This window comes from Erpetoichthys calabaricus, chromosome 11 (assembly GCF_900747795.2).
Source record: "Erpetoichthys calabaricus chromosome 11, fErpCal1.3, whole genome shotgun sequence".
Classification (NCBI taxonomy): domain Eukaryota; kingdom Metazoa; phylum Chordata; class Cladistia; order Polypteriformes; family Polypteridae; genus Erpetoichthys; species Erpetoichthys calabaricus.
This window is the reverse complement of record NC_041404.2, coordinates 162960875-162986804: the sequence shown is the minus strand read 5'-3', so window position 1 is coordinate 162986804 and position 25930 is coordinate 162960875. Positions and strand designations below refer to the sequence as shown.

Sequence of the window (25930 nt, the reverse complement as noted above, 5' to 3'; positions counted from 1 at the left end):
TATGGCGGTGATGCCCGCGCCGTCAGTACTATGTCGGGTTTCACTATGCTGTGTAGGCGCCTTTGCCTTTCGTACTTTCCTGCGCCTTCCGTTCCATCTTTGTGGACCTGTGGGGCCTCCGTAGCCTCTTCCATTTGAATCTGGGCTGCAGCGCAGAATCCTCTTTTTTGTGTGTCCGTGTCGGTAGTCGTTAGCTATGGGCACATTGTTGCTTCATTTCTCTTTCACGTCAAGAGCTCTTTCGTTTTTGAGCGGTGACGACTCCGTGCGCGGTGGATCACACTTCGCTGGCGGTTTATGAGACGCGCGCTGTCGGCGCCTGCGCAGTACGTCTCCTGCGTCCATTGCCGTGTACCTGGGTCCATGCCATCCGGTTTACCATTCTCGGTTAGTAATATGGATTATACGCAGAACCTATTGTGGCCATCATGTTGGAGGTAAGCAATACCTGTAGTTAACAAAATTAACATTTTCTGCACTGTTTAAACAAAATACAGTATCATGCTTGGATAGCATTTATCAAAAATATGTAATGCACATTGTTAAAAGGAAAAAAAGTTCCTTTTAAAGTGTGGTATGGTGGCAGTGCCATAGCATCCTCAGTTTACCATCAATTTTGATATAATTTGGCAGAAGGTACAGACAGGCCTAGGAGCTACAGGCTCTTCCACTGGTTAGGAGACCAATGCTAAATGTGAACTGAAGGAAGAGGGAGAAGTAAAGTACTGCACAAAGGAGCTTCACACAGCCAAACAAACTAAGTACGGTATGTTGTACACTGAATCAAGGATGTGAACACACTGTAAAGAAGCTCTCAACATGGCACAACAAAAATTTGACTCTAAACTGTTTATTGATCCGAGCTTGGCCTCTTAACAAAGACAGTAAGTGTGAAAGGGAAATCGTGAATTGCTCATTTTTGACGAATCTTATTAACACTCTGCCAAAATTCATGCCAGCATTTTATCGAACACACAGGTTTGTTTTATATAGAAAGACTAGGCAAATTATGAAATCTAACATGATGCAACTTCATTCATATATTATGTAGAATGCCTAGGCTTTAGACATATTTATAAATTAACTGGCAAGCATTTACTGTAATGCAATACAAGTAAGTAGTAAGCAGGAGATGAACAGTCTTCCAAAATGTAAAATGATCACATCAAAGGGGACATGAACATCCAGCCAGTTTTTGTTGACAACCAGATAATGCAGAGTTAAGCAGATGCGCTATGGATAGAAAACAACACCCTAGCTTAAAAAAAAAAAACCAAACACCTAAAGCTTTGTATAAACAGTTTATTTACTCCAAACACTTACATGGACAAAAACACCATATAAACACAAAGAACCTGATGCAGAAATAAGATATTGTCTGCCTCTGAATCACTGTGGCTATTATGCAGCACAACAAATGTCATAGTACTCCAATCAATCAAGGCAGCAAAGATGCTCTATTTTACAACATGCCGAAAAACAAGGCTGCATCAGAGATGGAAAGTAATCTATAGACACTAGTGTATTCATAGAAAGTATAAAAGTTTATAATTTTACAGCAGTTGAAATACTGACATATTAATAAAAGCAAGTTTTTTTTTTTTTGTTTTTTTTTTTACATCATTAAACCATGAAAAATACAAAGACTTCAAGGAAGAGACCCTGTGTAAAGGAACTTTAAGCCAATTTAGTAAATAATTGTTGTGGGGACTTTAAGAATGAATGGCAAACATAGTAAAATGGCACACAAAATGCAAATTAGCTATACCAGTTCTTTAGTGAGTCTGCCAAACCATGAAAAACATCAGAATGTTGCAACTTTTGTGGGAAGAAAAAAATTTGCCAAACCGATTCCTTTCATTGTCCATCTTGATGTTTATGAGGGAGAGAATTTTTTGGCTTGTGCTCGAACCCTCTTTTCATATTCTACTCTGTTTTGGCTGAAAGATAAAAAAAAAAACAAAAAACAAAACAAAAACACAAAAACACACAATTGGTAAAGAGACAAATCAAAGAAACGACTCACTAAAATCCAAAAATCAGATCAGATGCTGCATTCTAGTCACAGAATCGTCACTGTATCTTTTGCTGCCCCCTGCAGCAGTCCAGAAACTTTTTACTTGGGTAAATTTATCATACTGAAAAAATTAAAATAACTTTCTTGCATGTTACTCTCAAACTTCCTACTTTACTCCCTGTAAATAAGTCCTATGTATATAATGTTCAAATTCTGTAATACCAGAATTTCAAATTAAAACAAAAATTTAAAACTGCAACATTTGGCTTCATCATTAAGTGAATTCTTGAAATTGTTTTCCTTTGCTGCAAGGATCCATTAAATTCAAAAGGTTTCTATAGGTATTTTAAAAATGAACAGCTTGTGCATTCCTCTTGATGTAGAAGTCCCAGCTTTATTTGAATTCAGTTCTTAAGTGCTGTTAAAATGCAGAAATTAAATATGTTGGTCTTAAAAACATTTGAATAGAGTTTATGGATTGGAAATGAACATGCTATGAGAAAATCAGGACACTAGAAGTATAGATCCAGATCCTACATAAACAGTGAACTAAAAAGGCTTTTGCTACCAGTCCATTTTTTATCTGCATCTTTTCCCTGTGTGAATGCTATCAATTCAGCAACCAAAAATTTTGTGATGCGACATCCCTAATGATTCAGTCAAAGCACTCTGCAAATAGCCACGACAAAATTAAACAGATGTAAGTCGTAGGTGTGGGAGCTGGTGTGTGCGATTTAACAACCAATGAGTACTCAGCTAGAAGTACAATTCATATAATGAAGCTGCAAAGAAAGAAGAAAAATGGGTGTTTTGGCCCATGGATACAGAAGAGAAGTGTGTCTTTTCAAGACAACAATCAATTTACTTATTGTGCAAACAGAAGAAGTGTGGAAGATGCACTGTGCTTGTTATCTTACATCAAATCTACACCTTACTTGATCAGCCTGGTTCATATGTCAAAGCACTATTTTTGGATTTTTCTTCAGCGTTCAATACTATACAGCCTCATATACTGATTGGGAAATTGAACAGTATGAATGTAAACCCATTTATTACACTATGAATTGAGAACTTTCTTTTAAACCATTCACAGGCAGTTAAAGTTCAGGACACTTTTTCAATAGTCATTCATTCAAACACAGGAAGTCCGCAGGGGTGTGTCTTATCACCATTACTGTTTACTCTGTACACAAGTGACTTGTGACAGAATAATGACCACTGCTCCATTATCAAGTATGCAGATGACACCATGCTCATAGTGGCTTTCATCCTCCCCAGAGATGCGTCCTATCTAAATCAAGAGGACTGTATGGTAAACTGGTGCAATAAAGACTCTCTCACTCTGAATGTAAAAAAGACCAAAGAAATGATATTTGATTTTAAGAGACAGAAATCTGTATGTTCAACCTATTGTAGTTCTGGTAGAGGAGGAAGAAATAGTGACTGAATATAAATACTTTGGAACTTAACTAGATAACAATCTTAACTGGAATACAAATACAAAAAAATTACTTTCTAAATGCAACCAGCGCTTATTTCTCCTCCATAAACTCAAACTATTTAAAATAGACAAAGACCTCATGTTGTCCTTCTATCGCAGTATGATCCAGTCTGTGATCACCTTCAGTTTCATTGCCTGGTTTAATAGTCTGAGAAACCAAAACTCAAAAAAGTTCCAGCAGATTACAAAGTATGCAGCTAAAGTTATTGGGGCTGATGTAGATGATTTGACTAGTGTGTGTCAGAGGGCAATGTTAAAGAAACTGGAAATCATCTCAACTGATGACAGACATCCATTACATGTAGAACTAAAGTTCAGTAAATCAGGAAGGATAGTCGCTTTGAAAACCCACACAAATCGCTCCAGAAACTCCTTTCTTCCTAGTGCCATATGACTTTTCAATAAGAAATATCGGAGATAATGATTAAGGTTGTTGATATATATCCTGTAACCTTTTTTTTTTTTTTTGGTGTAAATATGTACAGTGGAACCTCTAGATACGAGTTTAATTCGTTCCAGAACTGAGCTTGTATAGCGAATTTCTCGTATCTAGAACAAACTTCCCCATTGAAAATAATGGAAATCCAGTTAATCCGTTCTGCACCCCAAATATATTAACATAAAAATCAATTTTCCTAACAAATAACACTGATAAATTATATATACTGTAGTCTACCTTTAATAAATAACACTGGTAAATAATATAACTGATTATTAAAAGAATCAAAACAGGTGTCCAAAGTGCAGTAGAGCATTCAATAAATCTTTAAATAAATAATCCTTAAAACAGTTGTGAAGTGGAGGTTTAAAGTACACAAGAATAACAATCCTTTAACACGAGGTTAAAACGTCAACAGGAAGCAGTCTTCAAAAAACAGATGACAATCCCCGGTGCTTCTTCTCTGTTAGCGTCTCACCTGCTTCTCCCATGCGGGCTCTGCAATAGGCGAGACACTTAATGCAGCTGACCTTCTCTACACCGTCCTGCTTCAGCTGTTTGGCTCGCCTGTTCAGCTACACGCGAGCCTGCACTCGCCCGCCCGCCTGCCTTTTTCTCTCTCTCTCTCTCCTTTTACTTTTTCTCCCCCTTAACCGGCTCGCACTTCTCTATATATGCGGGGAGGACATGGCAGCTGCAGCCCATCAGCCACAGGAACAATCATGGATGTGGGCAGTTTCCCACCTGTGCACTTAAGTGAGAAACGCAAACACCGCAGATCGCGGCTCGCAACTGCTACCACGCCCCCTTGCTAAGCCGCGAGCTATACCCACAGCCTGGCTCGTGGCTCGTTACGCGAGCCAATGCTCGTATTTAGATCTGAATTTTTCGCTCATACTTTTATCGTATTTTGAATTTCTCGTATACAGAGGTGATCGTATCTCGAGGTTCCACTGTATTATCTAACTGCCTTACCTTAACCTTTCTTGTTTCTATTTGTCTGTTTTATTTCATTCTGTCTGTTATTAGACTGAGAATGCAAATTTCATATTTTCTTATGTAAACATGACTAAATAAAGAAACCTTAAACCTTATTTCCCTGCTATTGTACCACCACAGAATAGTAAAAAGGAAAGGAAAGACAGGTCATGACTGCAGCTAAACTCGTCACCACTGTTAGGAAGCATGTCAATTGGCTGTCAAAATGTAAAATACCCACAATACTTTGTAGAGAAAAGCCAAGCAAAATGACACCTTTTATTGGCTAACTAAAAAGATTACAATATGCAAGCTTTCGAGGCAACTCAGGCCCCTTCTTCAGGCAAGGGGCCTGAGTTGCCTCGAAAGCTTGCATATTGTAATCTTTTTAGTTAGCCAATAAAAGGTGTCATTTTGCTTGGCTTTTCTCTACATTCATAATGGCTAACACGGTACAACACTCTAGTACCACAATACTTTGGAAATTTGTTTTTGTCATCCCCTGCCATTCTTACTTTTGTATTCAGACATCCTTAAGGTAGCAAGATCCAGCAAACTGCAGTCATTAAGTTTCACATGCTCTCCAACTTGAAGATGTACAGTGTGACACTTGCTTAAGTGGAAAGAGGCCTGCAGATGTCAAAACTGAGAAACTTTCACCATCAAACTGGAGGCAGTAAGGTTGGATTAACACTCCTCAGAAAACTGATGGCGAGTCTGCAGACTGAGTGCACAGACTACTTCACTTTAATGGTCAAGGCTAGCGTTAATTACACTGTACACTGGGCAGAGCTGTACTTAATCAGAGCCAATTGTTAACAGCTGAACCAATTACTAATTTAACATTGAGTTCAACAAGAGGGATAATTTTTTCACTTTTAAAAGAAGATTTGATTTCTTTGCATGCTAAACAAATATGAAATCAGTACTCCACACTTTCTCCTTCAGGCTTTTCTATGTATATGGCCACTATACCGAAAAAAGACAAGTTGACTGTATAAGGAAAAAAACTTGCAATATAAATTCCATCCATCCATTATCCAACCCACAATATAACTTAATATTTGAAATATACTTGGGGATAAAATCTCTCTCACACATGCAATAACATGCTATACACAAACTCCTACATAAATATTGTATAAAATGACAAAAACACACACCCCTCTTTTTCTTTTAGTTGCCCTAAGGCCAAGTTTATACTTAACGACGCATGCTCCTGCAGATGCTACTGCTATACAAACAGTGTCCAGTTTACACTTGTGCGCGTACTTAATGTAAATCTGGAGGATTCCACCAGGTGGCAGTGTGAGATATCATCATGATGAGAAAACATTCGGCTTAACTGCATTGTGAATTGCACGAAACATGCATTAAATCCAGGACACCCTGTCACAATATCTCTGGAAAAAGGATGGATGTTTAATGATTACATCCATCAATCCAGGGACACACCCATTCCAGCAAGCATCAGGCGCGAGGCAGAAACAATCCCTGGATGGGCATCAGCTCAACGCAAAGCGAATACAAGCACACAATACACTAGTGTCACTTTAGCATCACCAAATCACTGAACCTGCATGCCCTTGGAAGGAAACAGGAGCACAATGTGGAAACCCACCAGGAAAACATGCAAACTGCAGGCAGCCAACACCAGGGACGTGACACCCTGCAACGCTACCGCTGTGTCACTGCCACATGTGTAATTAACAGTATTCATTATTTAAATGAAGTTAATGATTTATCTGAAAAATGTAACATACATACTTTAATGCTTTTCATCATGAAAGTGATAATCAAAAGTATAAATCTAAGGATTCTAAAAGTGCAGAGAGCTGGAATAGCATTAAATTTTACATGTTCTGTGTGGCAATTGCTGCCCGTCATTGCTGTCAGCGCAGGAGGAAGTACCAGAAGCACGTAGTGATTAACAACTGGGTCGGTTTTAAGAGGACGATTATGATGTTCTACTTTAATGGCAAAATAAACTACAAGATTAAAGTGGAAATTTCCACTTTAATCACAAAATAGACCTTTTCTTTTTGTCCCTAATTTATCTCCTCTGTGGCTCAAATACGCTTACATAGATTCCGACGCTGTTGTAGGTGCAAAAACGAAGGATGGTATGCAAGACCTTTAAAATGTATTGCATCATTATGATGGGGAATACGAGACGCTTGAAAAGAAAAGCACCATGAATACACTTGCATGTCAGCGTTTTGCTTCACCACATTGAACCATGCACATTGATCCTGTACAATCTACAAAGCGGCTTGCTGTCAGAGGTTGATAGTAAACAGAGACTCTGATGTCACATTCCAAATTGTAAACTGTGCCACAGACCTCCACCCCCCCTTTTTTTTTCTGGTACTGCAACACACACAAACTCACATTAAATTTGAGGACGTGCTCAGAGGATGTGTCCGATGAACACTGGGAAGGTGTGGCAGCCATGATGCATGTGTGTATGTGTTCTGAGTGTGAAGTATAAAATCGGCCGTAAGAGTGCATATGTGTGTGTGTGTGTGTGTGTGTGTGCACGCTTTTCCTGGATTTTTATTCTGAAGGAGGAGATGCAAGGTCACCTGAAATTTAACTCGAGACTGTCTAATTCGAACTATAGATATTAAGCTTGTGCAACAGCCTGATGTTAATGGAAGCACTCAAGTACTGCCATAAAATATGACCACAGTCAGATACTTACCAGTAAATTGTATATGCCTCTGCTTGAGCAGGATCCTGAATATTTGGCTCATTGAGGAGTTCTTGGATTCCTAACAAGATCTGTAAATCAAAATGTAGAAAGGGGAATGCTCATACACATTATTTCTTAGTAACTTATTTCTCACAACACTGCTTGTTATTAAAAATGACAACATATGAGGAGGGATGTTGAAGAAACAAGCATAGATTAAAGTGTGCGATGAAGTAAGCAAAGTAAAGAATAACAGCCTTTTCACATGAGCTGAAAGACATTTAAAACACACTGTTACTAACAATTGTAGCAAATACATTTAATACATTAAAAAAAAGCAATGTTCACTGTTACTATGTGATGATTGGATTGCCCACAGGTGGCATAACATTCGAGCTCAGGTTGATATAAATGAACGCTGGTGCATCAAAATGTTGTGTGCTTTTTATTTTAAAAAATCCAAAACAAGTGTTCAATAAATATTTGGAACAGAAACACTGCACTTAAATAAACCATAAATCCATAAAAACTGTATCCTTTGTGTGATTAAAAACAAATCAATAATAAATTGATGTGGATTAAAGGCAAAAAAGAAAATCAGAAATTATTAAAATCAGGCTATTTATTACCCCATCTGGCGAGTTTCAGTGCTTTTCTTAAAGCTGTTTTTGCCCAACTCAACTAACAGGTCCATGCAGCAGGATTGAGACATCGGCATGCAAGGTCAACCATTTAAATAAATTTGCATCCCACCCACCTTAGTAGGTCACCCGCTGTGACATCTACTGTAAACTCATCCCTTCTCCTCAATTTCTTTTCTAATGCTTCTCTCTCTTTTTCAGATCTCAGGATTTACAAATATTTAGACCCCTACACTTTCTGCACATTATATGTTAGATTTAATTTTAAATGGATAAGTTTGCCATTTTTGACTATCAACCTACACTCAATAAACCATAAATATAGCTTCAGGTTTTCTTGGGTAAGTCTCTACGAGCTTTGTTCACATATATTTGGTCAGGGCTTTCAATTCTTTCTGGTAGATTTTACATTTACTTATTTGGATGATGCCTTTATCCAAGGCGAATTGCAACATTTATGGTAAAACTGATTACATGTCTTGGTTTTTCCATTTGGAGCAGGGCATGTGACTTGCTCACGGTCAGTGTCAGTAGCAGAATCTGACCCCACAGCCTCATGGGTTTGAAGTCCAAAGCCTTAAGAACTACAACACGCTGCCTGCAGGATCTAGATCCTGTCAAGCTCCCGTTAGATTGGATGTGAATCAAAACCTAATCTAAATCTGCAACACAATAAGGATGTAGAAAGTGGAGGGGTCTGAATATTTTCTGATGTCACACTAGTTGTATTAAATAATAATTTAATAATCACACTTATTTACTAAATGGAATGCTTTTGGATAATTAATAAAAAAAATTGCTCTTAATATTTTAATGCAAACTCTTCTTTCAAAAAGCAGCCTGGATGAATGTAAGCATCATGCCAATCTAATCTATTACCTGTTTGATAGTGATTGCTGGCCTCCAGTCTTTATCTTCTTCTAGAATTGATAGGCAGACTGTGCCTGATGGATATACATTTGGATGGAATAAAGGAGGTTCAAATTTACCTGGAGGTTACACAAAAATTATACGTACAATAAATAGCAAAACACACATAGCTTAATTGTTTAAAAATGCGTCTGAAATAGATTAATCCAAAAAACTGCAAAGTAAAACAAAACATCTAATATTTATTAATCTGGGATTTCCTCTTGAACAATGAGGAACTAGGTAATCAACAAAAATACAACTACAAAATCTAGTGACTATGTGGGGGTGTTTAAATAAAACGTACAAAATATAAATTATATACTGTATATACACACACACATATATTATGTATTATATATATATATATATATATATATATATATATATATATATATATATATATATATATAAAAAAAAAAAAAAAAAAAAAAAAAAAACCACAACACACACCACAGTCATCCAAATATTCACTTACATTTTGGTGGCGATGATGGATAATCATCCTTGAAAAGCATTCTAAGTTTAAACAAACCTCCTTCCCATGGAGTCTGTAAAAGTTTGGATGACACATTTGGTCAGGTCAGTATAGTGGATGATGTGAATCATATGGACATCTAGGTTAGAAAACTTACGTGAAATAAAAATGCTTTTCAAATAGATACACAAAGTAGGTCAAATTATGATTTACCATATAGTACATAGAAAAGGAAGTGGGGCACAGTAACTTGGAACTATAAACAACAAGATAAAGTTTTCAGATTGTAAACAACTAACACCGGAATTTATGAGTAGATTTTGATAAAGTATCTGCAAAAGATATAAAACAAAAAGTTACCCCTTTCTTTCCTGGAATAGCACATTCCCAATTCATAAGATTCATGGTACCATCTGGATTTTTTGTCGGAACTGCAACAAATCCCTAGGAAACAAAGAATTCTATTGAGCATACAGTTAATGAAGAAAATAATCAGTTGTCCACATGCATATCTACACTCCACTAATGGAACTAGTTTGAATAAGTGACACACAACATATTCAATACAGCAAGGGCACCTAGGTATTTTCTAATCAAAATAATAACTCCACGGCATTATCAGCCTCGTCAGAAAATGCCATTTGAGCTTAGCTACTGGCTCAGTGCTTTTCCTTGGATGCTTTACTTACAGCAGGAAAAAAAAAAAATCATAGACACAGAGTTTGCACATAAAGCACACTACCTCAGGTAATAAGCAAGTATAATTTAGATGAACTAAACTGAGGAAAACCAAATCAACAAAAATAAATGCTCTAAATGGAACTAATGTATTGATATACATTAACATGGAAGAAAGAATTTCACTGTACATGTGATAATTGTGACCCCATTCTCCAAAAAGAAAAAAAAGCTTCAAAAAGTGTGTTGTAACCAAATAGTACTCCCTCTTATGAAAATGGAAATGTCCAGTGAAGAATTCTTATTTGTTAAGATGAGCAACGGCAACTGCTATTGTTAGCATGGACAAGGAAATTCTAATACAAAATGCTTTCTATATATTTTAGACCAGAGTTTTGTTACACTTTGGTTTTAAGTGTTATGGAACTGAAAGAGCTTGATAAAATAAATACAATCTGCAAGCAGTGGTGTATGAAAATTAATTATTCCAGCACACTACAGCCTACTGCTGTCATACACACATTTGAATATATGCAAAATCTGAATATGCATGGCAATCTGAATATTCAAAATTGAACTGAAAATTCCTAATGTCTCCAAGGGGCTTTTGGTTATTGCAACATTATGGGAATTTTTCAGATTGCCATGTCCAGGAACAGACTATTTTTGGTTAGATTGCTTCTAAATAAGAAAGAAAGAAAAAGATTTTGATCCAGAGGGGCAAAGCAGTCTTTTTTGTTTTCTAAGGAAAAAGCCTAATTATGGTGTGGCTCTTCCCTTACTTTCAATTGCATGAGCCTTCTGACATGACAGTATCTCTCTCTGTCTCTTCCCCTCTCCCTCCAGCCAGCCAGCCAGCCAGCAGTAGTGCTTGAAGGCCTATTTGCCTTGCAGGCAGAGGTGAATTTCAGCCCCACTGTGTGCACACAATGAAAGCAAAAAACAATTCATTTTGACCCGCTATCTTTGTCATTTACATTTGAACAACAAGGATTGTGGATTTAGGTGTTAGGGGATACAATAAAACACACTATAAAAAAATAATTTTCTTTTTTTTTTTCCATTTTAAACCTTAAGTACCAGTGTTTTCACATATTGGCCACATAACTGGTCTAAACAAATTTTTGTATGAAGTATCAGTCCAAATCCCCAAACAAAGATGCCATAAGTCAATGGTTAATTACATTACAATAAAACAGCATATTAATGCTGGTCTTGTGATGTATAACTCATTAGGGATTGCAAATGTATGCACTCAGACAGCAGACTTTAATTCATTACAATATATTGAAATGAATACAAAACAATTTGAAAAAAAATATACCTCTGCTACTGCATGATAAACCAATGACTAACATTAGGGCTTCTCTAAAGCAATATGTAGTCCACCTAAATATTCCCAAAAATTTTTTGTGGGGACTGAAAAATTTATTACACACACACAAATCATTTCTTATTATTCCAAGTGTCATTTTTTTTTAAATTAGTAAAAATGATCCAGGAGTTCATATGAGGTTTAATATATTCCCAAATTTAGGCCAATATTATCAGCAGTTCCACTTTTAAATTCAGTAAAATAAAAAGGAATAATAAAAGATTAGGTGTGAGTAATACAGTGAAAAAATACAATGCAGGAAAATATACAAAGGCTTAAACTATACTTTTAGCAAATAAATGAAAATATTTATGAATAAATATTAAATACTAATATGCTTACATCTTTATACTTCACAGCATTCAATCAAATTTTCTATAAATAGCATGCAGGCTCTGTCGTGGCACTCGGCTATAAAGAGTCATTTGTAAAAATATACAATTTTCACCGTGTGTATCATTTTTTCCCATCACTCACTTCCCAGCAGTCTCTTCAGAATATTATGCAGATTGCCTGCAAATAATCCAATAAGCTATACTACCTACAATACTTAACCTAAAGCTGTGCCATGTTCCTAGTTACTGTGGTTAACAAAAGTCGGGCACAACTTAATTCTATGTCACCAATTTGCCTACAAGACAGATATGACAAGGTTTTAGAAACTGAAGGTTAATGCTAGATATCTGCACATGTGGACTGTAGAAACCTGCATTCTTTCAGGGCCTCATGTATAAAAGTTGTTTATGCTTGAAAATGTGTGCAAGCCATTTATTACACAAAAGTCACAATTTATAAAATTGCTGAGGAAACTGGCTTAAAATACAGACAATTTTCATCATCAGTAATTTCCACACAGACTTTTCTGTTGTTGGCATTTTAGCGACTCCAGAAGGTAGGACAATGAATTGAACTGAAAATCTCATTTCACTTTTATTTCAGTGACACATCAATCACATTCGGATGTCTGTATGTCCATCCATCCATGTTCAAAAACTCTTGTTGTTTGCCAACAGGAGGGCCTTTTAGGTGTTGGTGAGGAAAATACTGTATACCAGTGGTCCCCAACCTTTGACAGCAAGGACCACTTTATTAGATGCAAATTTTTCCACAGACCGGTCGGGGGGGTTGGTTGGGGGCAGTTTTATACACAATTTACATAACATTTCTATTATTATTAAAGTTATTAAGCAGTTCGCATACGTTTGCAATCTGAGATTTTTCTTCTTTTTTTGCATATAACAAAGACATATGCTTTACATTTGCCAATCCAACAGATTGCACATCACAAACATTAACACTGCAATCTTTTTTTCGTGTCTGCCATTTCTATAGGAGGGTGACAAGGAGTTAAATTCCAATGGATGTTTTTCAAATGTTGACAAGCAATAAGCAAAAGGAATCAATGAAAACCACAGAAAACAAAAACAGCAAAAAAAAAAAAAAACAGTACGAGGAAAGTTCGAAGAAAGAGATTTTTTTACAATGTTTCTGTTTGGGGATCGTTGTGCAAACGTGCACATCTGAGCTGCGACCACAGATCTAACTGCTCTGTGGATGATTCGTTCAAGCATTTCAAGGTCACTTCGTTGTAATGAAAGCATCTGTTGAATGTACTTCGTAGTAACGTGATTTCTATAGACTCGTGTCATATGGGGAAACTGTCGGGACCATAAAAATACTTTGTTGTAATAGTCTCTCTCCTCTCTCTGCACCGCTGCAAAGCCCCGCCCGCCAAGCGTTCTGAAAAGTCTGAGTGAGTCGTCGTTGCCGGCAGTTCTCTCGCGGCCTGGCTGTCAGACGGCTGCGGACCGGTAGTGGGCTGCGGACCGGGGGTTGGGGACCCCTGCTGTATACGATATATTCCAGTTGAAACAACCACTCATGAGCTAAATCTGAAACTGTGAATTAACCCGTCATTGAAATTGTGCAGAGTATTTCTGTATCTGGTTTAAGGACTGGCAATGTGCAAGTGAAAGCCGCTTTGTGGAGGACAAATAATAGTGTTAATTGATCCAATCATCCTTTAACACTAGAATTACCAGAGCCTACGAAAAAACTCGTAAATCCGGCCCACCTTAAATCCGTTCGCACCTCCCAGTCAACGTCTTTTGTCCTGTAAATGTGCCGATTAAGACAAGCAGCCTGCTATTCCATCCCCCCACCATGTTCTCCCAGCTCATGCCTTGATTGATTATCTGGGAGAATAGCAGAAAATATGAAAAAAAGTTTGTTTTAACAATGTGTTTATACAAATTACTGTAGAAACGGAACACACATGAAATGCATGTGTTCCAAATAACAACATTATTTCCACTCTAAAACTCCAGCACTTCACTCCCAGATAATCAAGGCATGAGCTGGGAGAACTTTGTGAACGTTCTGTGACGGTGGGGGGATGGAATAGTAGGCTGCTTGCTACTTGTCTTAATCGGCACATTTACAGGACAAAAAGACACTGACCGAGAGGTGCGAACGGATTTAAGGTGGGCCGGCTTTACTGGTTTTCTCGTAGGCTCTGGTAATTCTAGTGTTAAACCTGCTTATCCAGGGCAGAAGGAGTCTATCCTAGCAAGCAACAGGCAAAGGCTGGTACAACCCCTCAACAGAGCGCCAACATTCCAGGGTAAACACACACATGCTCAGCAGTGGACGATTTAGCATCAATTCACCTAGCCTTCATGTCTTTGGACTCTGGTAGGAAACTGAAGCAAACAAACAGACTTGCATGCAAACTCCAAACAGCCACTCCTTAAACTCTGCCACAGGTCAGTAACACCTCAAGTTCACATTAACTGATGTTCTGTTTTCTTGGTTTGAGAATGATGATGTTAATCTGGAACATGGCCAAATTCATATGGTGATCAGGTCATGAATATTCAAAAGGAGTGTTTAACTCGCCATGGTTACTGACTGGAGGTGATGGGGTGTAGGTAAAAGCATGTGCACACGAGTTTTAAGTTGTTTTGAGATTTATAAAGGAACTTGGCATGGGACTTGGCATGCGCATGGTTTTAGAAGTCAGACTTTTGTTTTGTGTATATGTCATTTTTGTCTAACGCAAGGAAAATTTTTGTATGGAACCCAAGCAAAGTTTTACAAATAAACACCCCAGAAAACTAACTTTGTTCTTTATAGCAGAGGGCCAATTTTATTTATTGATTTATTCTTAACCTTTGTATAACCTAATTGTACCATGAATCTTAATTATTGATTTTAAGCTGCAAAGCATTGTTATGGAAATTGATGCCAGAAGTAGTCAACAAGAATGTGAATAGCTGATTTTAACAAAAGCTGTACAAAGATTGGGAGGCAGCTAAAAACAGCATCATTAGCTGTGAAAAGGCTCTAAAATCCTATTATTCAATTAAAATAAAAGGACACTATTATAAATGCAGTTATTTTTTTCTTTTTGGATGATAAGAGGGGGGGAACAAGTACTTAATTAAGCCATATCATGTACTGCTTTAAAGTATCACTGTAAAATGAAGAACTAAGCAGACATTCACAACAAACACACCAATCATAACCAGTGTGAATATCTGTTGGGATATTTGAACATAAATTTCTCATAAACCTTTAATTGAATTTCTGCAGCATTTGATTGACACTGGCAACTTACCACAGTACATGCTACATGATTGACAAAGTGCTTTATTTTTGACGATTTGTTATTTAAAGGTCAAAACATGATAACCTTTATTTTTAGTAACTTAGGTAATGGAAGGACTCAGGGACTGGTTTATTCTGATAGCATACTTGACCATGAAATTCAACCAAGATTCTACAATATTTCGGAGTAGAGTGAAAGGGAACTTGTGCCATTAAAGAGGCCTTAGCCTCTGAATAGAAGTCAACATTTCAATGAGGAAGTGTGCAAACAGTATTTTATTTTTATGATTTACAAAATTAACTCCTCTCCCCAATATTCAATTAATTGATATGCAGAAGAATTAGTGCAGTTTTCCCATAGGCAGCATACAAAAATTATGATAATTCCAAAAATGAAAATTTATGAAAAAATCTGGTGTTAAACAAGGTGAATAGTAGGAAAATGTAGGTGCACAGAAACAAAGTCTTTCCTGTTCTATTTTCTTGAACCTTCAGTGCCAGGATTACCACTCCTACACTAATGGAAAACAATTAAATGTTCATTTTGTATATGCCAATAGTTTACTTTTAATCTTAAAAGCTGAAAATATTGCTCAAAAAGTTGAATCACTTCAGTGTAAAAGGTCAAAACAACATGCAAAGGGTTGGAACAGATTAAGGCAAGTATCCTAAATTTTCAAAAAATACAGGTCATCATTTCAATATTTCTTTAATAAAGTTTATACCCATCTATTTTATTGGTAAAGTGTACATTAAAATCCATCCAAGCCTTTATAGGTTCTCTTCTTTTTTTATTCTAACACCACCAAGCACTGAGTGATACCCTTATGGAACACCTATCTACTGCAGGACAGATGCAGGCACAAAACCCACTTCCGAGTCCACAGAGTATTTCAGGCCAGGTTCCATGACGGAGGACAAGGCAAACAAGATAAGCTACGAAACCGAATTGATAGGTGAAACAGGGTGAACACTGTTACACTCCCTACATACAGTTAGGGGTTTAAAATGGTCTTTAAAAAAATTAATGTATATTGAAATGTTTTGGGAACCAACCATGAGTCACACACATGCATTATGCAAACATTTTTACTGTCCACGAGACCAATTCAGAATCTCAGTTAAGTGTAATACTAGAATGCATGGTGGCACACTGCCACCTTGTGTTCAGCACATGTAAATGTTACCCATTCATACTTCTATAGTACCTCTAAATTACTGTACAGAAATGAACGATTGTAGAATGTGGGTTTGGGGAAATCATTTCAGGGCAAGTCAATCTTATGGAAACAAAAAACTTACTGAAGTGGTCAAAAAGCTCAAAAATTTAAGGATAAGAAGGAAATGCTGTGTGGAAATTAGAAACAATATCTACCAGCTGAAAGAAGGGAATAGTGGTCACCAATTTCAAAACAGACAACCACAGAGTCCATTATATCTACAGACAGAAAAGCTTGTGCATCTGACTTAAATATGCCTTTGGCAAAAAGTTCAATGCAGCCTTAAGAGAACCAATGGAGATCCCATCCTGTAAGTGCAACACAGAATTAATTTTAACTTTTCAGGGCTTGGCTACAGAACAACTTCAAGGAGCAAAGATGATAAATACCCCTGGCACTTTCTTCCACATGTGCTGCCAGTGTCCCACAGTTGCTACTCTCTGGTTCTATGTAGCCAAATCACCTCAATTCTTTCTGCTCATGTTCCTGGTCACCTCAGGATTTCCTTTTGGATTTCTCCCTCTCTGTACTGCAGCCGAGGGTAATCACTCAAGTTACTATTACTGCAAAATTATTACTGGCCTCCTGCTGGAGATCACCAAACTCTGTCACTTCATCTCACTGACATACCTCTATCTTTAACTCTAGTTCTCCAGGAACATTCTGCATTGTGGATCAACAACTCATCCAGCTCTGATATTCAGGGGTGGTTTACAGCAGTTTGGTTGATCAGGAGCTGGGTAAAGGTTGCCATGTGATGTAAATTTCTTAGTTCTTTTCATTGTGCTTCAATCTCTTCAAAGTGCTGGTCAACTTGAGGACTGCTTGTTTTTCGATATTTTTGTGCCATGAATTTGGCAGATTACATTTTTTTTCCTTTTTAGGATGTTGTTGGGTGCTTAATGCTAGTCACGTCAACATGCACACCCCTTCACCGCACTCTCCATTAGTCCTATGCAACCAGCTAACAACATTTCTTTTACTGATATGCATGTTAGAAGGCCTGCACACTTAGTACAGAAAAAACAAATTCCATGAAAAACAGGATTTGCTAAAAACAACAAACATGAACATACATCATTACAATGATACACTATTCAAAATGTTTATTATTAGGTTCAGAAATTGTGTAATCTGCCCCAAATCTCTAAATCTGATCTTTGACATGTTAAATTGAAACCGGTTTGTGTGTGCTAATCCCAAACCCACACTGGAGAAATTATATGATGCTACCCTACTGTACAGGAATCATTACAACTGTTTAGGCAACCAAAGACCTTGTGAGGCTAAGTAAGCCATAGGACTCCACCGGCATGAATACATGTTTCAACCTATAACCTCTTGTAACACCAATCATGGAGATTTATGTCAATACTAACCCTCCACAAGAAGCCCCATTCGGGATCATTCTGACATTTTGGGAACTTTATATATTACACACACACAAATTATCTTATTTGCTGACATGATGTTAATCATTTTAGAACAAAAGTAATCAATGAAGAATATTCCAGCTACATAGATATTGAAGTAAGGGTGCACTTTGCACCTCATATTTCAAACTTTTACACCTCTACAAATATGTGCGTATCAAACAAAGGAGCATTCTTGTAACAACATAAGTAACAGCCCCAGTGCTCAAACAAATTCCAAAAGAAAACAAGATGGCAAATCTTTGCTACACAAAACTTCATTGCCAATAAAGTGTATTGCACTGTGCATATTAAAACATCTTCTGCCGATTTCACCCTCTCTTACACGTAAACCATTACACTCAGAAGGCAGAAAAAAGTGTTGATGCTTCATTACAAGTTTAAAATCTATTAAAAAATGCATGTGGAAATTACTGCAGTGTGCTCTACTCAGCCACAGATTTCTCTTGATTTTCTTGTCATTCACTTGTACAAGACCAAAGTAAAACTCTCACTTTAAGGCATTATATTGACAATAAGTACTTTTGCATCAGATGGCATATCAAATTAATCAGTTTAGTAAAGATCCAAACATTTTCAGTAGTTTTCACTGCATCCTGTGTTATACACTTACCTTGGACAGTTCAATAATTAATTGGTAATAAACCTTCAAGAACATAATGCAGACTATGTGGCACCGCCACAAACTAGGCTTCAATGATTTGTGCACAAAACAATATATAATAAGTAAGCAGCATTTCATACTTGAAATAATTTGTTTCTACTGACCACTTACTCTGCTTGAAGAATATTCCAATGCAAACCACCTAATCAAATACAGATTTGAGTAAATGTCAAAGTAGTGTAAAAGCAAAATATAGCAACTGTGTAATTATACTCACTACAAGTAGGAATACGTCCTGCAACTGTTTAGGAAAATTATGAGTGGAGTCCAAAATCTATACTAATTTTAGAAATGTGGGAAATGCTCTCTGTTAAGAGGTCTTTCCCCGCCGCGTAAGCAGACTGTTTAGAGAAGTAGTAACAATATACATAGATTATTTTTAACTAGTAAGTCATTGGGAAAAGTGTTTAATGCATCTACATTTTCTCTATTACATGACTAGAATTATAGAGAAAGTTCACCACACATATGTAAAAGAAATAACTATACTCACAAAGGGATGATCTTTTCTCCAAGCCTTCCGTTCCTGTGCAAGTCGGCTTAAGGCTATACCAGACATGACTTCAAGTGCTCTGAAACAAAATGGAAACACAGCCTGATTTGGGGAAAAAAATAATCCAGAGCAAACTGTTGCTTAAAACTAAACAGTATATCAAGAAAATAAACAATACAGTAAGACAAATGGATTTCACACCAAGTTTTTTGGAAGAGACTCATCTATACTGTATTAAACTATTGATTTATGATGACCAGTTCTAAATTGATATACTGTATGTTAATAAGAGCCAACATCATTTTAAATAGTCTAGTTCTTTCCAACTCTTTCCCAGGTTAACAGATATCTTGAGTTCATGTTCACTTTCAGAGTACAGAGTACACTGAAATTCTTTCTTGCGTGTCAGACCAGCATGCATCTTATCAAACTGGTATGAAATTAAACCCAATGGATGAAAATTTTAATGCAAATATTTTAGCATTTACATAGAGGCTGATGTTTGTTGATAATTTCACAAGAAACTGCTGTAAACTAATAAAATAGTCTCCCATAAACTAAAATACACACACACACACACACACAGTATATACAGTGCATCCGGAAAGTATTCACAGCGCATCACTTTTTCCACATTGTTATGTTACAGCCTTATTCCAAAATGGATTAAATTCATTTTTTTCCTCAGATTTCTACATACAACATCCCATAATGACAACGTGAAAAAAGTTTACTTGAGGATTTTGCAAAATTATTAAAAATAAAAAAATTGAGAAAGCACATGTACATAAGTATTCACAGCCTTTGCTCAATACTTTGTCGATAAACCTTTGGCAGCAATTACAGCCTCAGGTCTTTTTGAATATGATGCCACAAGCTTGGCACACCTATCCTTGGCCAGTTTCGCCCATTCCTCTTTGCAGCACCTCTCAAGCTCCATCAGGTTAGATGGGAAGCATCGGTGCACAGCCATTTTAAGATCTCTCCAGAGATGTTCAATCGGATTCAAGTCTGGGCTCTGGCTGGGCCACTCACAGACATTGACAGAGTTGTCCTGAAGCCACTCTTTGATATCTTGGCTGTGTGCTTAGGGTGGTTGTCCTGCTGAAAGATGAACCATCGCCCCAGTCTGAGGTCAAGAGCGCTATGGAGCAGGTTTTCATCCAGGATGTCTCTGTACATTACAGCAGTCATCTTTCCCTTTATCCTGACTAGTCTCCCAGTCCCTGCCGCTGAAAAACATCCCCACAGCATGATGCTGCCACCACCATGTTCCACTGTAGGGATGGTATTGGCCTGGTGATGAGCAGTGCCTGGTTTCCTCCAAACGTGATGCCTGGCATTCACACCAAAGAGTTCAATCTTTGTCTCATCAGACCAGAGAATTTTCTTTCTCATGGTCTGAGAGTCCTTCAGGTGCCTTTTGGCAAACTCCAGGCGGGCTGCCATGTGCCTTTTACTAAAGAGTGGCTTCCGTCTGGCCACTCTACCATACAGGCCTGATTGGTGGACTGCGGCAGAGATGGTTGTCCTTCTGGAAGGTTCTCCTCTCTCCACAGAGAACCATCAGGTTCTTGGTCACCTCCCTGACTAAGGCCCTTCTTCCCCCGATCGCTCAGTTTAGATGGCCGGCCAGCTCTAGGAAGAGTCCTGGTGGTTTCGAACTTCTTCCACTTACAGATAATGGAGGCCACTGTGCTCATTGGGACCTTCAAAGCAGCAGAAATGTTTCTGTAACCGTCCCCAGATTTGTGCCTCGAGACAATCCTGTCTCGGAGGTCTACAGACAATTCCTTTGACTTCATGCTTGGTTTGTGCTCTGACATGAACCGTCAACTACGGGACCTTATATAGACAGGTGTGTGCCTTTCCAAATCATGTCCAACCAACTGAATTTACCACAGGTGGACTCCAATTAAGCTGCAAAAACATCTCAAGGATGATCAGGGGAAATAGGATGCACCTGAGCTCAATTTTGAGCTTCAGGGCAAAGGCTGTGAATACTTATGTACATGTGCTTTCTCAATTTTTTTATTTTTAATAAATTTGCAAAAATCTCAAGTAAACTTTTTTCACGTTGTCATTATGGGGTGTTGTGTGTAGAATTCTGAGGAAAAAAATGAATTTAATCCATTTTGGAATAAGGCTGTAACATAACAATGTGGAAAAAGTGATGCGCTGTGAATACATACACATACATACAGTAAACATATATATACACACATACACACAATATATATATATATATATATATATATATACACACATTAAATATAATTGTGTGTGTATAATATATATGTATGTATTTATTATTAGACACACACACTTATTATAGATACATTTAGAAGCCAAGGGAAGAAAAATTAGAAGCCTCAATGGAATGATAATCTAAAAGCATCTTTACAATGTAGCAATTTAAAATTCAACATCAAGGTCACAGATGCAGAAAATCTGGATTTTTTTCCTTTTATTAACAATGGTTCAAATCATGGTAATTATCAAGTTTAAAGAAGCCCCCACATCAGTGTTACATTTATCACCTTCAATTACCTCAACACTTGCAAACATCCAAGGACATATGTTTCCGTTACATTACAAATGCACTAACATCACTTGTTGGCTTAGTTCCAGATATAATGGGAGAAGAATTACTGGAAAATAAAACAGTCAAACTATGCACACAGGAACTGACTGAACAGATTACAGAGAATGCATCCTATAATGTAAGGGGGTTAAATCTACTGTTGCTCTAAAGCAGTTTGAGAAGTCATCAATCTGCATTCAAAGTTGTGGAAGTATTGTGTTTAATTTTTTTATTGTTCAATTTCAGGTTTATACATAACAGTATACATTTAACAAAACATTACTGTTAAATCATAATGACCAATGCAAATACTAATGCAGTGGTACTCTATTACGGCCCTGGAGGTCTGCAGTGGCAGTAGATTTTCCCTTTAACCAGGTTCTTAATTAGAACCCATTTGTTTACTAATAAACATTCTTGGGGCTTAGTTTTAGTTAACTTGCTTGTTATTGGGGTTGTCACAACCAAAATTTCAAACATTGATACGATACTAGGAAAAGTATAAATATTGAACACAAAAAAACTACAGTGAAAGTTCCCATTCACTCATAGTCATAACCTTGTATAGGCTTATTTGAATGTTTAATTGATTTCTCCAAAAAGTATGAAGGAACTGCAGGAAAACAGAACCATTAACAAAACCACCATCGCTGTTGCACCAGGCAGCACTTTTTGGTGATACAGCTCAAAGAGAAATGCACCATGCTGCTGCATTTATGCAAGGCCCATTCGTGAAGCAGGCACCACAGCCTACCATATCAACTTTCACTTTCTCACAATTCTACAATTCAATTTCACAAAGAGTATAGCAGCAACATTTATGCAAATGGGCACTTAAAGGTTGTAGCCTTACATTATGTAGTAAATGATTTTAAAACTGCATGTAATAAAAAAAAAAAGGTAACATGCTACAGCTGCACACATTGTGGCAAGGGAGTATCGAGGGAATGTCAGAGCTGTGGGGCTAAAGAGTGTTGCCCCTGAATTAATAGCACAGAATAAATCTGGTCCACAGGTAAAAATAAACATCAAATCCCTATTTCAAATGCAACAGGTTACAGGCTTACACTGATTAATGTTTCTGTAATTTAGTAAGAAGAAACTAGAAGAAACAGGGCTGCAACTCTAGCCATTCCCATTGATAGTCTGTAGTACTAGGGTGTTGTACTGTGTTAGCTATTATGAATGTAGAGAAAAGCCAAGCAAAATGACACCTTTTATTGGCTAACTAAAAAGATTACAATATGCAAGCTTTCGAGGCAACTCGGGCCCCTTCTTCAGGCAAGATGTAATCCGCCTGAAGAAGGGGCCTGAGTTGCCTCGGAAGCTTCCATATTGTAATCTTTTTAGTTAGCCAATAAAAGGTGTCATTTTACTTGGCGGGTGGCATGGTGGCGCAGTGGATAGCTCTGCTGCCTCGCAGTTGGGAGACCTGGGGACCTGGGTTCGCTTCCCGGGTCCTCCCTGCATGGAGTTTGCATGTTCTCCCCGTGTCTGCATGGGTTTCCTCCCACAGTCCAAAGACATGCAGGTTAGGTGGATTGGCGATTCTAAATTGGCCCTAGTGTGTGCTTGATGTGTTTGTGTGTGTCCGGTGGTGGGTTGGCACCCTGCCCAGGATTGGTTCCTGCCTTGTACCCTGTGTTGGCTGGGACTGGTTCCAGCAGACCCCCGTGACCCTGTGTTCGGATTCAGCGGGTTAGAAAATGGATGGATGGATTTTGCTTGGCTTTTCTCTACATTGATAGTCTAAGTTTCCAACTGTTAGAATGACCCCAAAATCCATTCATAATGTAGGCTATAGAATCAATACCATTATTAAGTAATGAAATTAGGGATGCTACGCTCGATTAGTTGCTGATCAAAAATTGGCGATCAGTTGGTATATTAGCCTTTACATTAAAGAAAGTGGGATAATAAACTGGAAAATAAAAGTAATCTGAGAAGTTATCTTGTGCAACTAGACGTATGCTGCTGCTGGAGTATGTGAATTTCCCCTTGGGATTAATAAAGTATCTATCCTGACGAATGGCAAGAACAGCTTCTTTAAGGAATTCAGACCTTTAATTTATCCATTAAAATTGAAAAAAAAGACATTGCTTGACTTTGGACAGCATGTTTGTTTACAATGCAGCAGCTTACACTTTTAATGGGAAAAACAAAAAAGACGAATTTGAAATTGCTGCTTAGTAAACAATGTCTATAAATTTGTTGCTGTGTGTCATAAACCACAAGTTTTGGTAAGAAACTAGTACTACATAACTAAAATGGTAATCCAAATTTTATAATTACACCTGAAGATTTACGAATGTCTAGATGATACAATGAAGAAAAAAAAAAAACCTGTATAAATACAGTCAATGTATATTTTAAAAGGAAAAAGCTATAGTGCAATTAATGATTTTTAAAGATTAAAACGTATAAGTGCATGTATATTTATATTTAAGCAGTATTTAACTGACAATTATCAATTGATAGATTGTGTGAGACAATATTACACTGCTATTACAGCACATCAATGTCAATTATTTAAATTCGTTGGTTGGTGCAGCATGTGTCAACACGTTGCTTTTTTACCATCTTTCAAGAAATCGATATGGCAGCACCCAGTTCATCTGCATGTCCTTTGTATAAAACATGTGATGAACTGAAATTACATTGATTTGGAAAGATTGAGTTTGCATTCCTTTTTGCAAATTTATCACACAGTACAGTGTTGATATTCTAATGAGAAATTTTACTGTTTAATAGTCACTGAACAATAAGCCTAAAGAATTTCATTTTGTTAATAAAAAAAAATGAACAGTTAACACCTGTGGTTGATAGTTTAATTATAAAAATAGAGTTTGGTATAGGACATATGACTTCTATTTGCCTGGTTATACAGGAATTTAGTGTAAAAAGTTTTATATGGGGATAAAGGAGGTTGGGTGGGGGGGTTGGCTTCAACACACAAATCTGAATCAGCTGGTAATTGGAATTGGTCTTTAAAAACCTGATCAGAGCATCCCTAATTGAAACAATTTTAAAAATGTTACAATTGATACTTATTGATATTTTGGTAATTCTGACCACCCTACTTCTTACAATTCAGAACTCTTTATAGCCAATTTAAGTTTTAAACTGCTGCATTTTGGTTTTAATTGTTGCATGTTTTCTTAACCAGCTAGCGTGCTTACATTTAATCTGGGCACATCCATCATGAAGTATCTGTGTTAATATAATGTTTTGAAATAAATGAGAAAAAGGGACCACACAACATATGTATAAAGTCCTCAAAGAACTTTATTAAAAAAAAAAAAATCCCAATGTGTCTTTGAAGAATGAAAGCACTAACAAGCAATAATTAAATACAAAGTTTCAATATTTGTTGCTTGGCTTGGCTTCCAATTACAACCTGGTTGGAATGAAAACCTGCAGCCACTGCAGATCTCTAGAACATTGGAGTACCCAGTACTACAGTATGCAAACGTGCACAGTAAACTAAAATCAAATTAACATTGTTCCACCGTGCTATAATGTTCACTTGAACATCTAATGACTGACAAAATACTCTGCAATTTAATTACAATCACTCTGCGATTTACTCACAAGGTATCTGAAAGCTTACGATCTTGACAACATGTTTAAAAAGTAAAACAAAATGGTGACAAGAAACACCTACCAAAGTCAGGCATCAACTTGTGGAGAGACAGCATATGGAGTAGATTACAATATCCCAATATAGCTTCACTTTACTAGACAGAATAGTTTTAATGAGAACCACATTTTTCCACATCTCTCAGATTCAAGAACATTTATAAACTTTAAGAGATCATTGTTGAAGAAATGTTTTTTTTTAATTGTTGATCAGGAAAGGTTGTATTGATTGTGTCTGCCAGTCATTATCTAATTGTATGACATTTTATAAATATACAAATGTTTCAGCAAGGAGCAAAAGAAATTAAATTTGATTGCACTTTTCATATTAACATGGAAAGTACTGTGAGATACTCCTGTATCAGGAAAACCCGTCTTTCAGTCATATACAGGTGCTGGTCATAAAATTAGAATATCATGACAAAGTTGATTTATTTCAGTAATTCCATTCAAAAAGTGAAACTTGCATATTAGATTCATTCATTACACACAGACTGATGTTTTTCAAATGTTTATTTCTTTTAATTTTGATGATTATAACTGACAACTAATGAAAGTGTCAGTCAGTATCTCGGAA

The 25930-nt window shown here is 36.9% G+C and overlaps 1 protein-coding gene across 2 annotated transcripts in view; it reads right to left on the bottom strand.

Moving 5' to 3' along the window:
• Positions 1–1288: 1288 nt before the first annotated feature.
• Positions 1289–25930, bottom strand: part of ube2ia (ubiquitin-conjugating enzyme E2Ia) — a 39990-nt gene continuing 15348 nt past the window's right edge. For both annotated transcript variants that reach the window (XM_028814467.2, XM_028814466.2), the window contains 6 exons: positions 19131–19209; positions 10019–10102; positions 9659–9731; positions 9151–9260; positions 7640–7719; positions 1289–1940 (listed from right to left, as the gene is read on the bottom strand). In XM_028814467.2, coding sequence (XP_028670300.1) covers positions 1877–1940; positions 7640–7719; positions 9151–9260; positions 9659–9731; positions 10019–10102; positions 19131–19196 — 477 coding nt within the window. In that variant the 5' untranslated portion in view covers positions 19197–19209 and the 3' untranslated portion in view covers positions 1289–1876. The remainder of the gene's footprint in view (positions 1941–7639; positions 7720–9150; positions 9261–9658; positions 9732–10018; positions 10103–19130; positions 19210–25930) is intronic.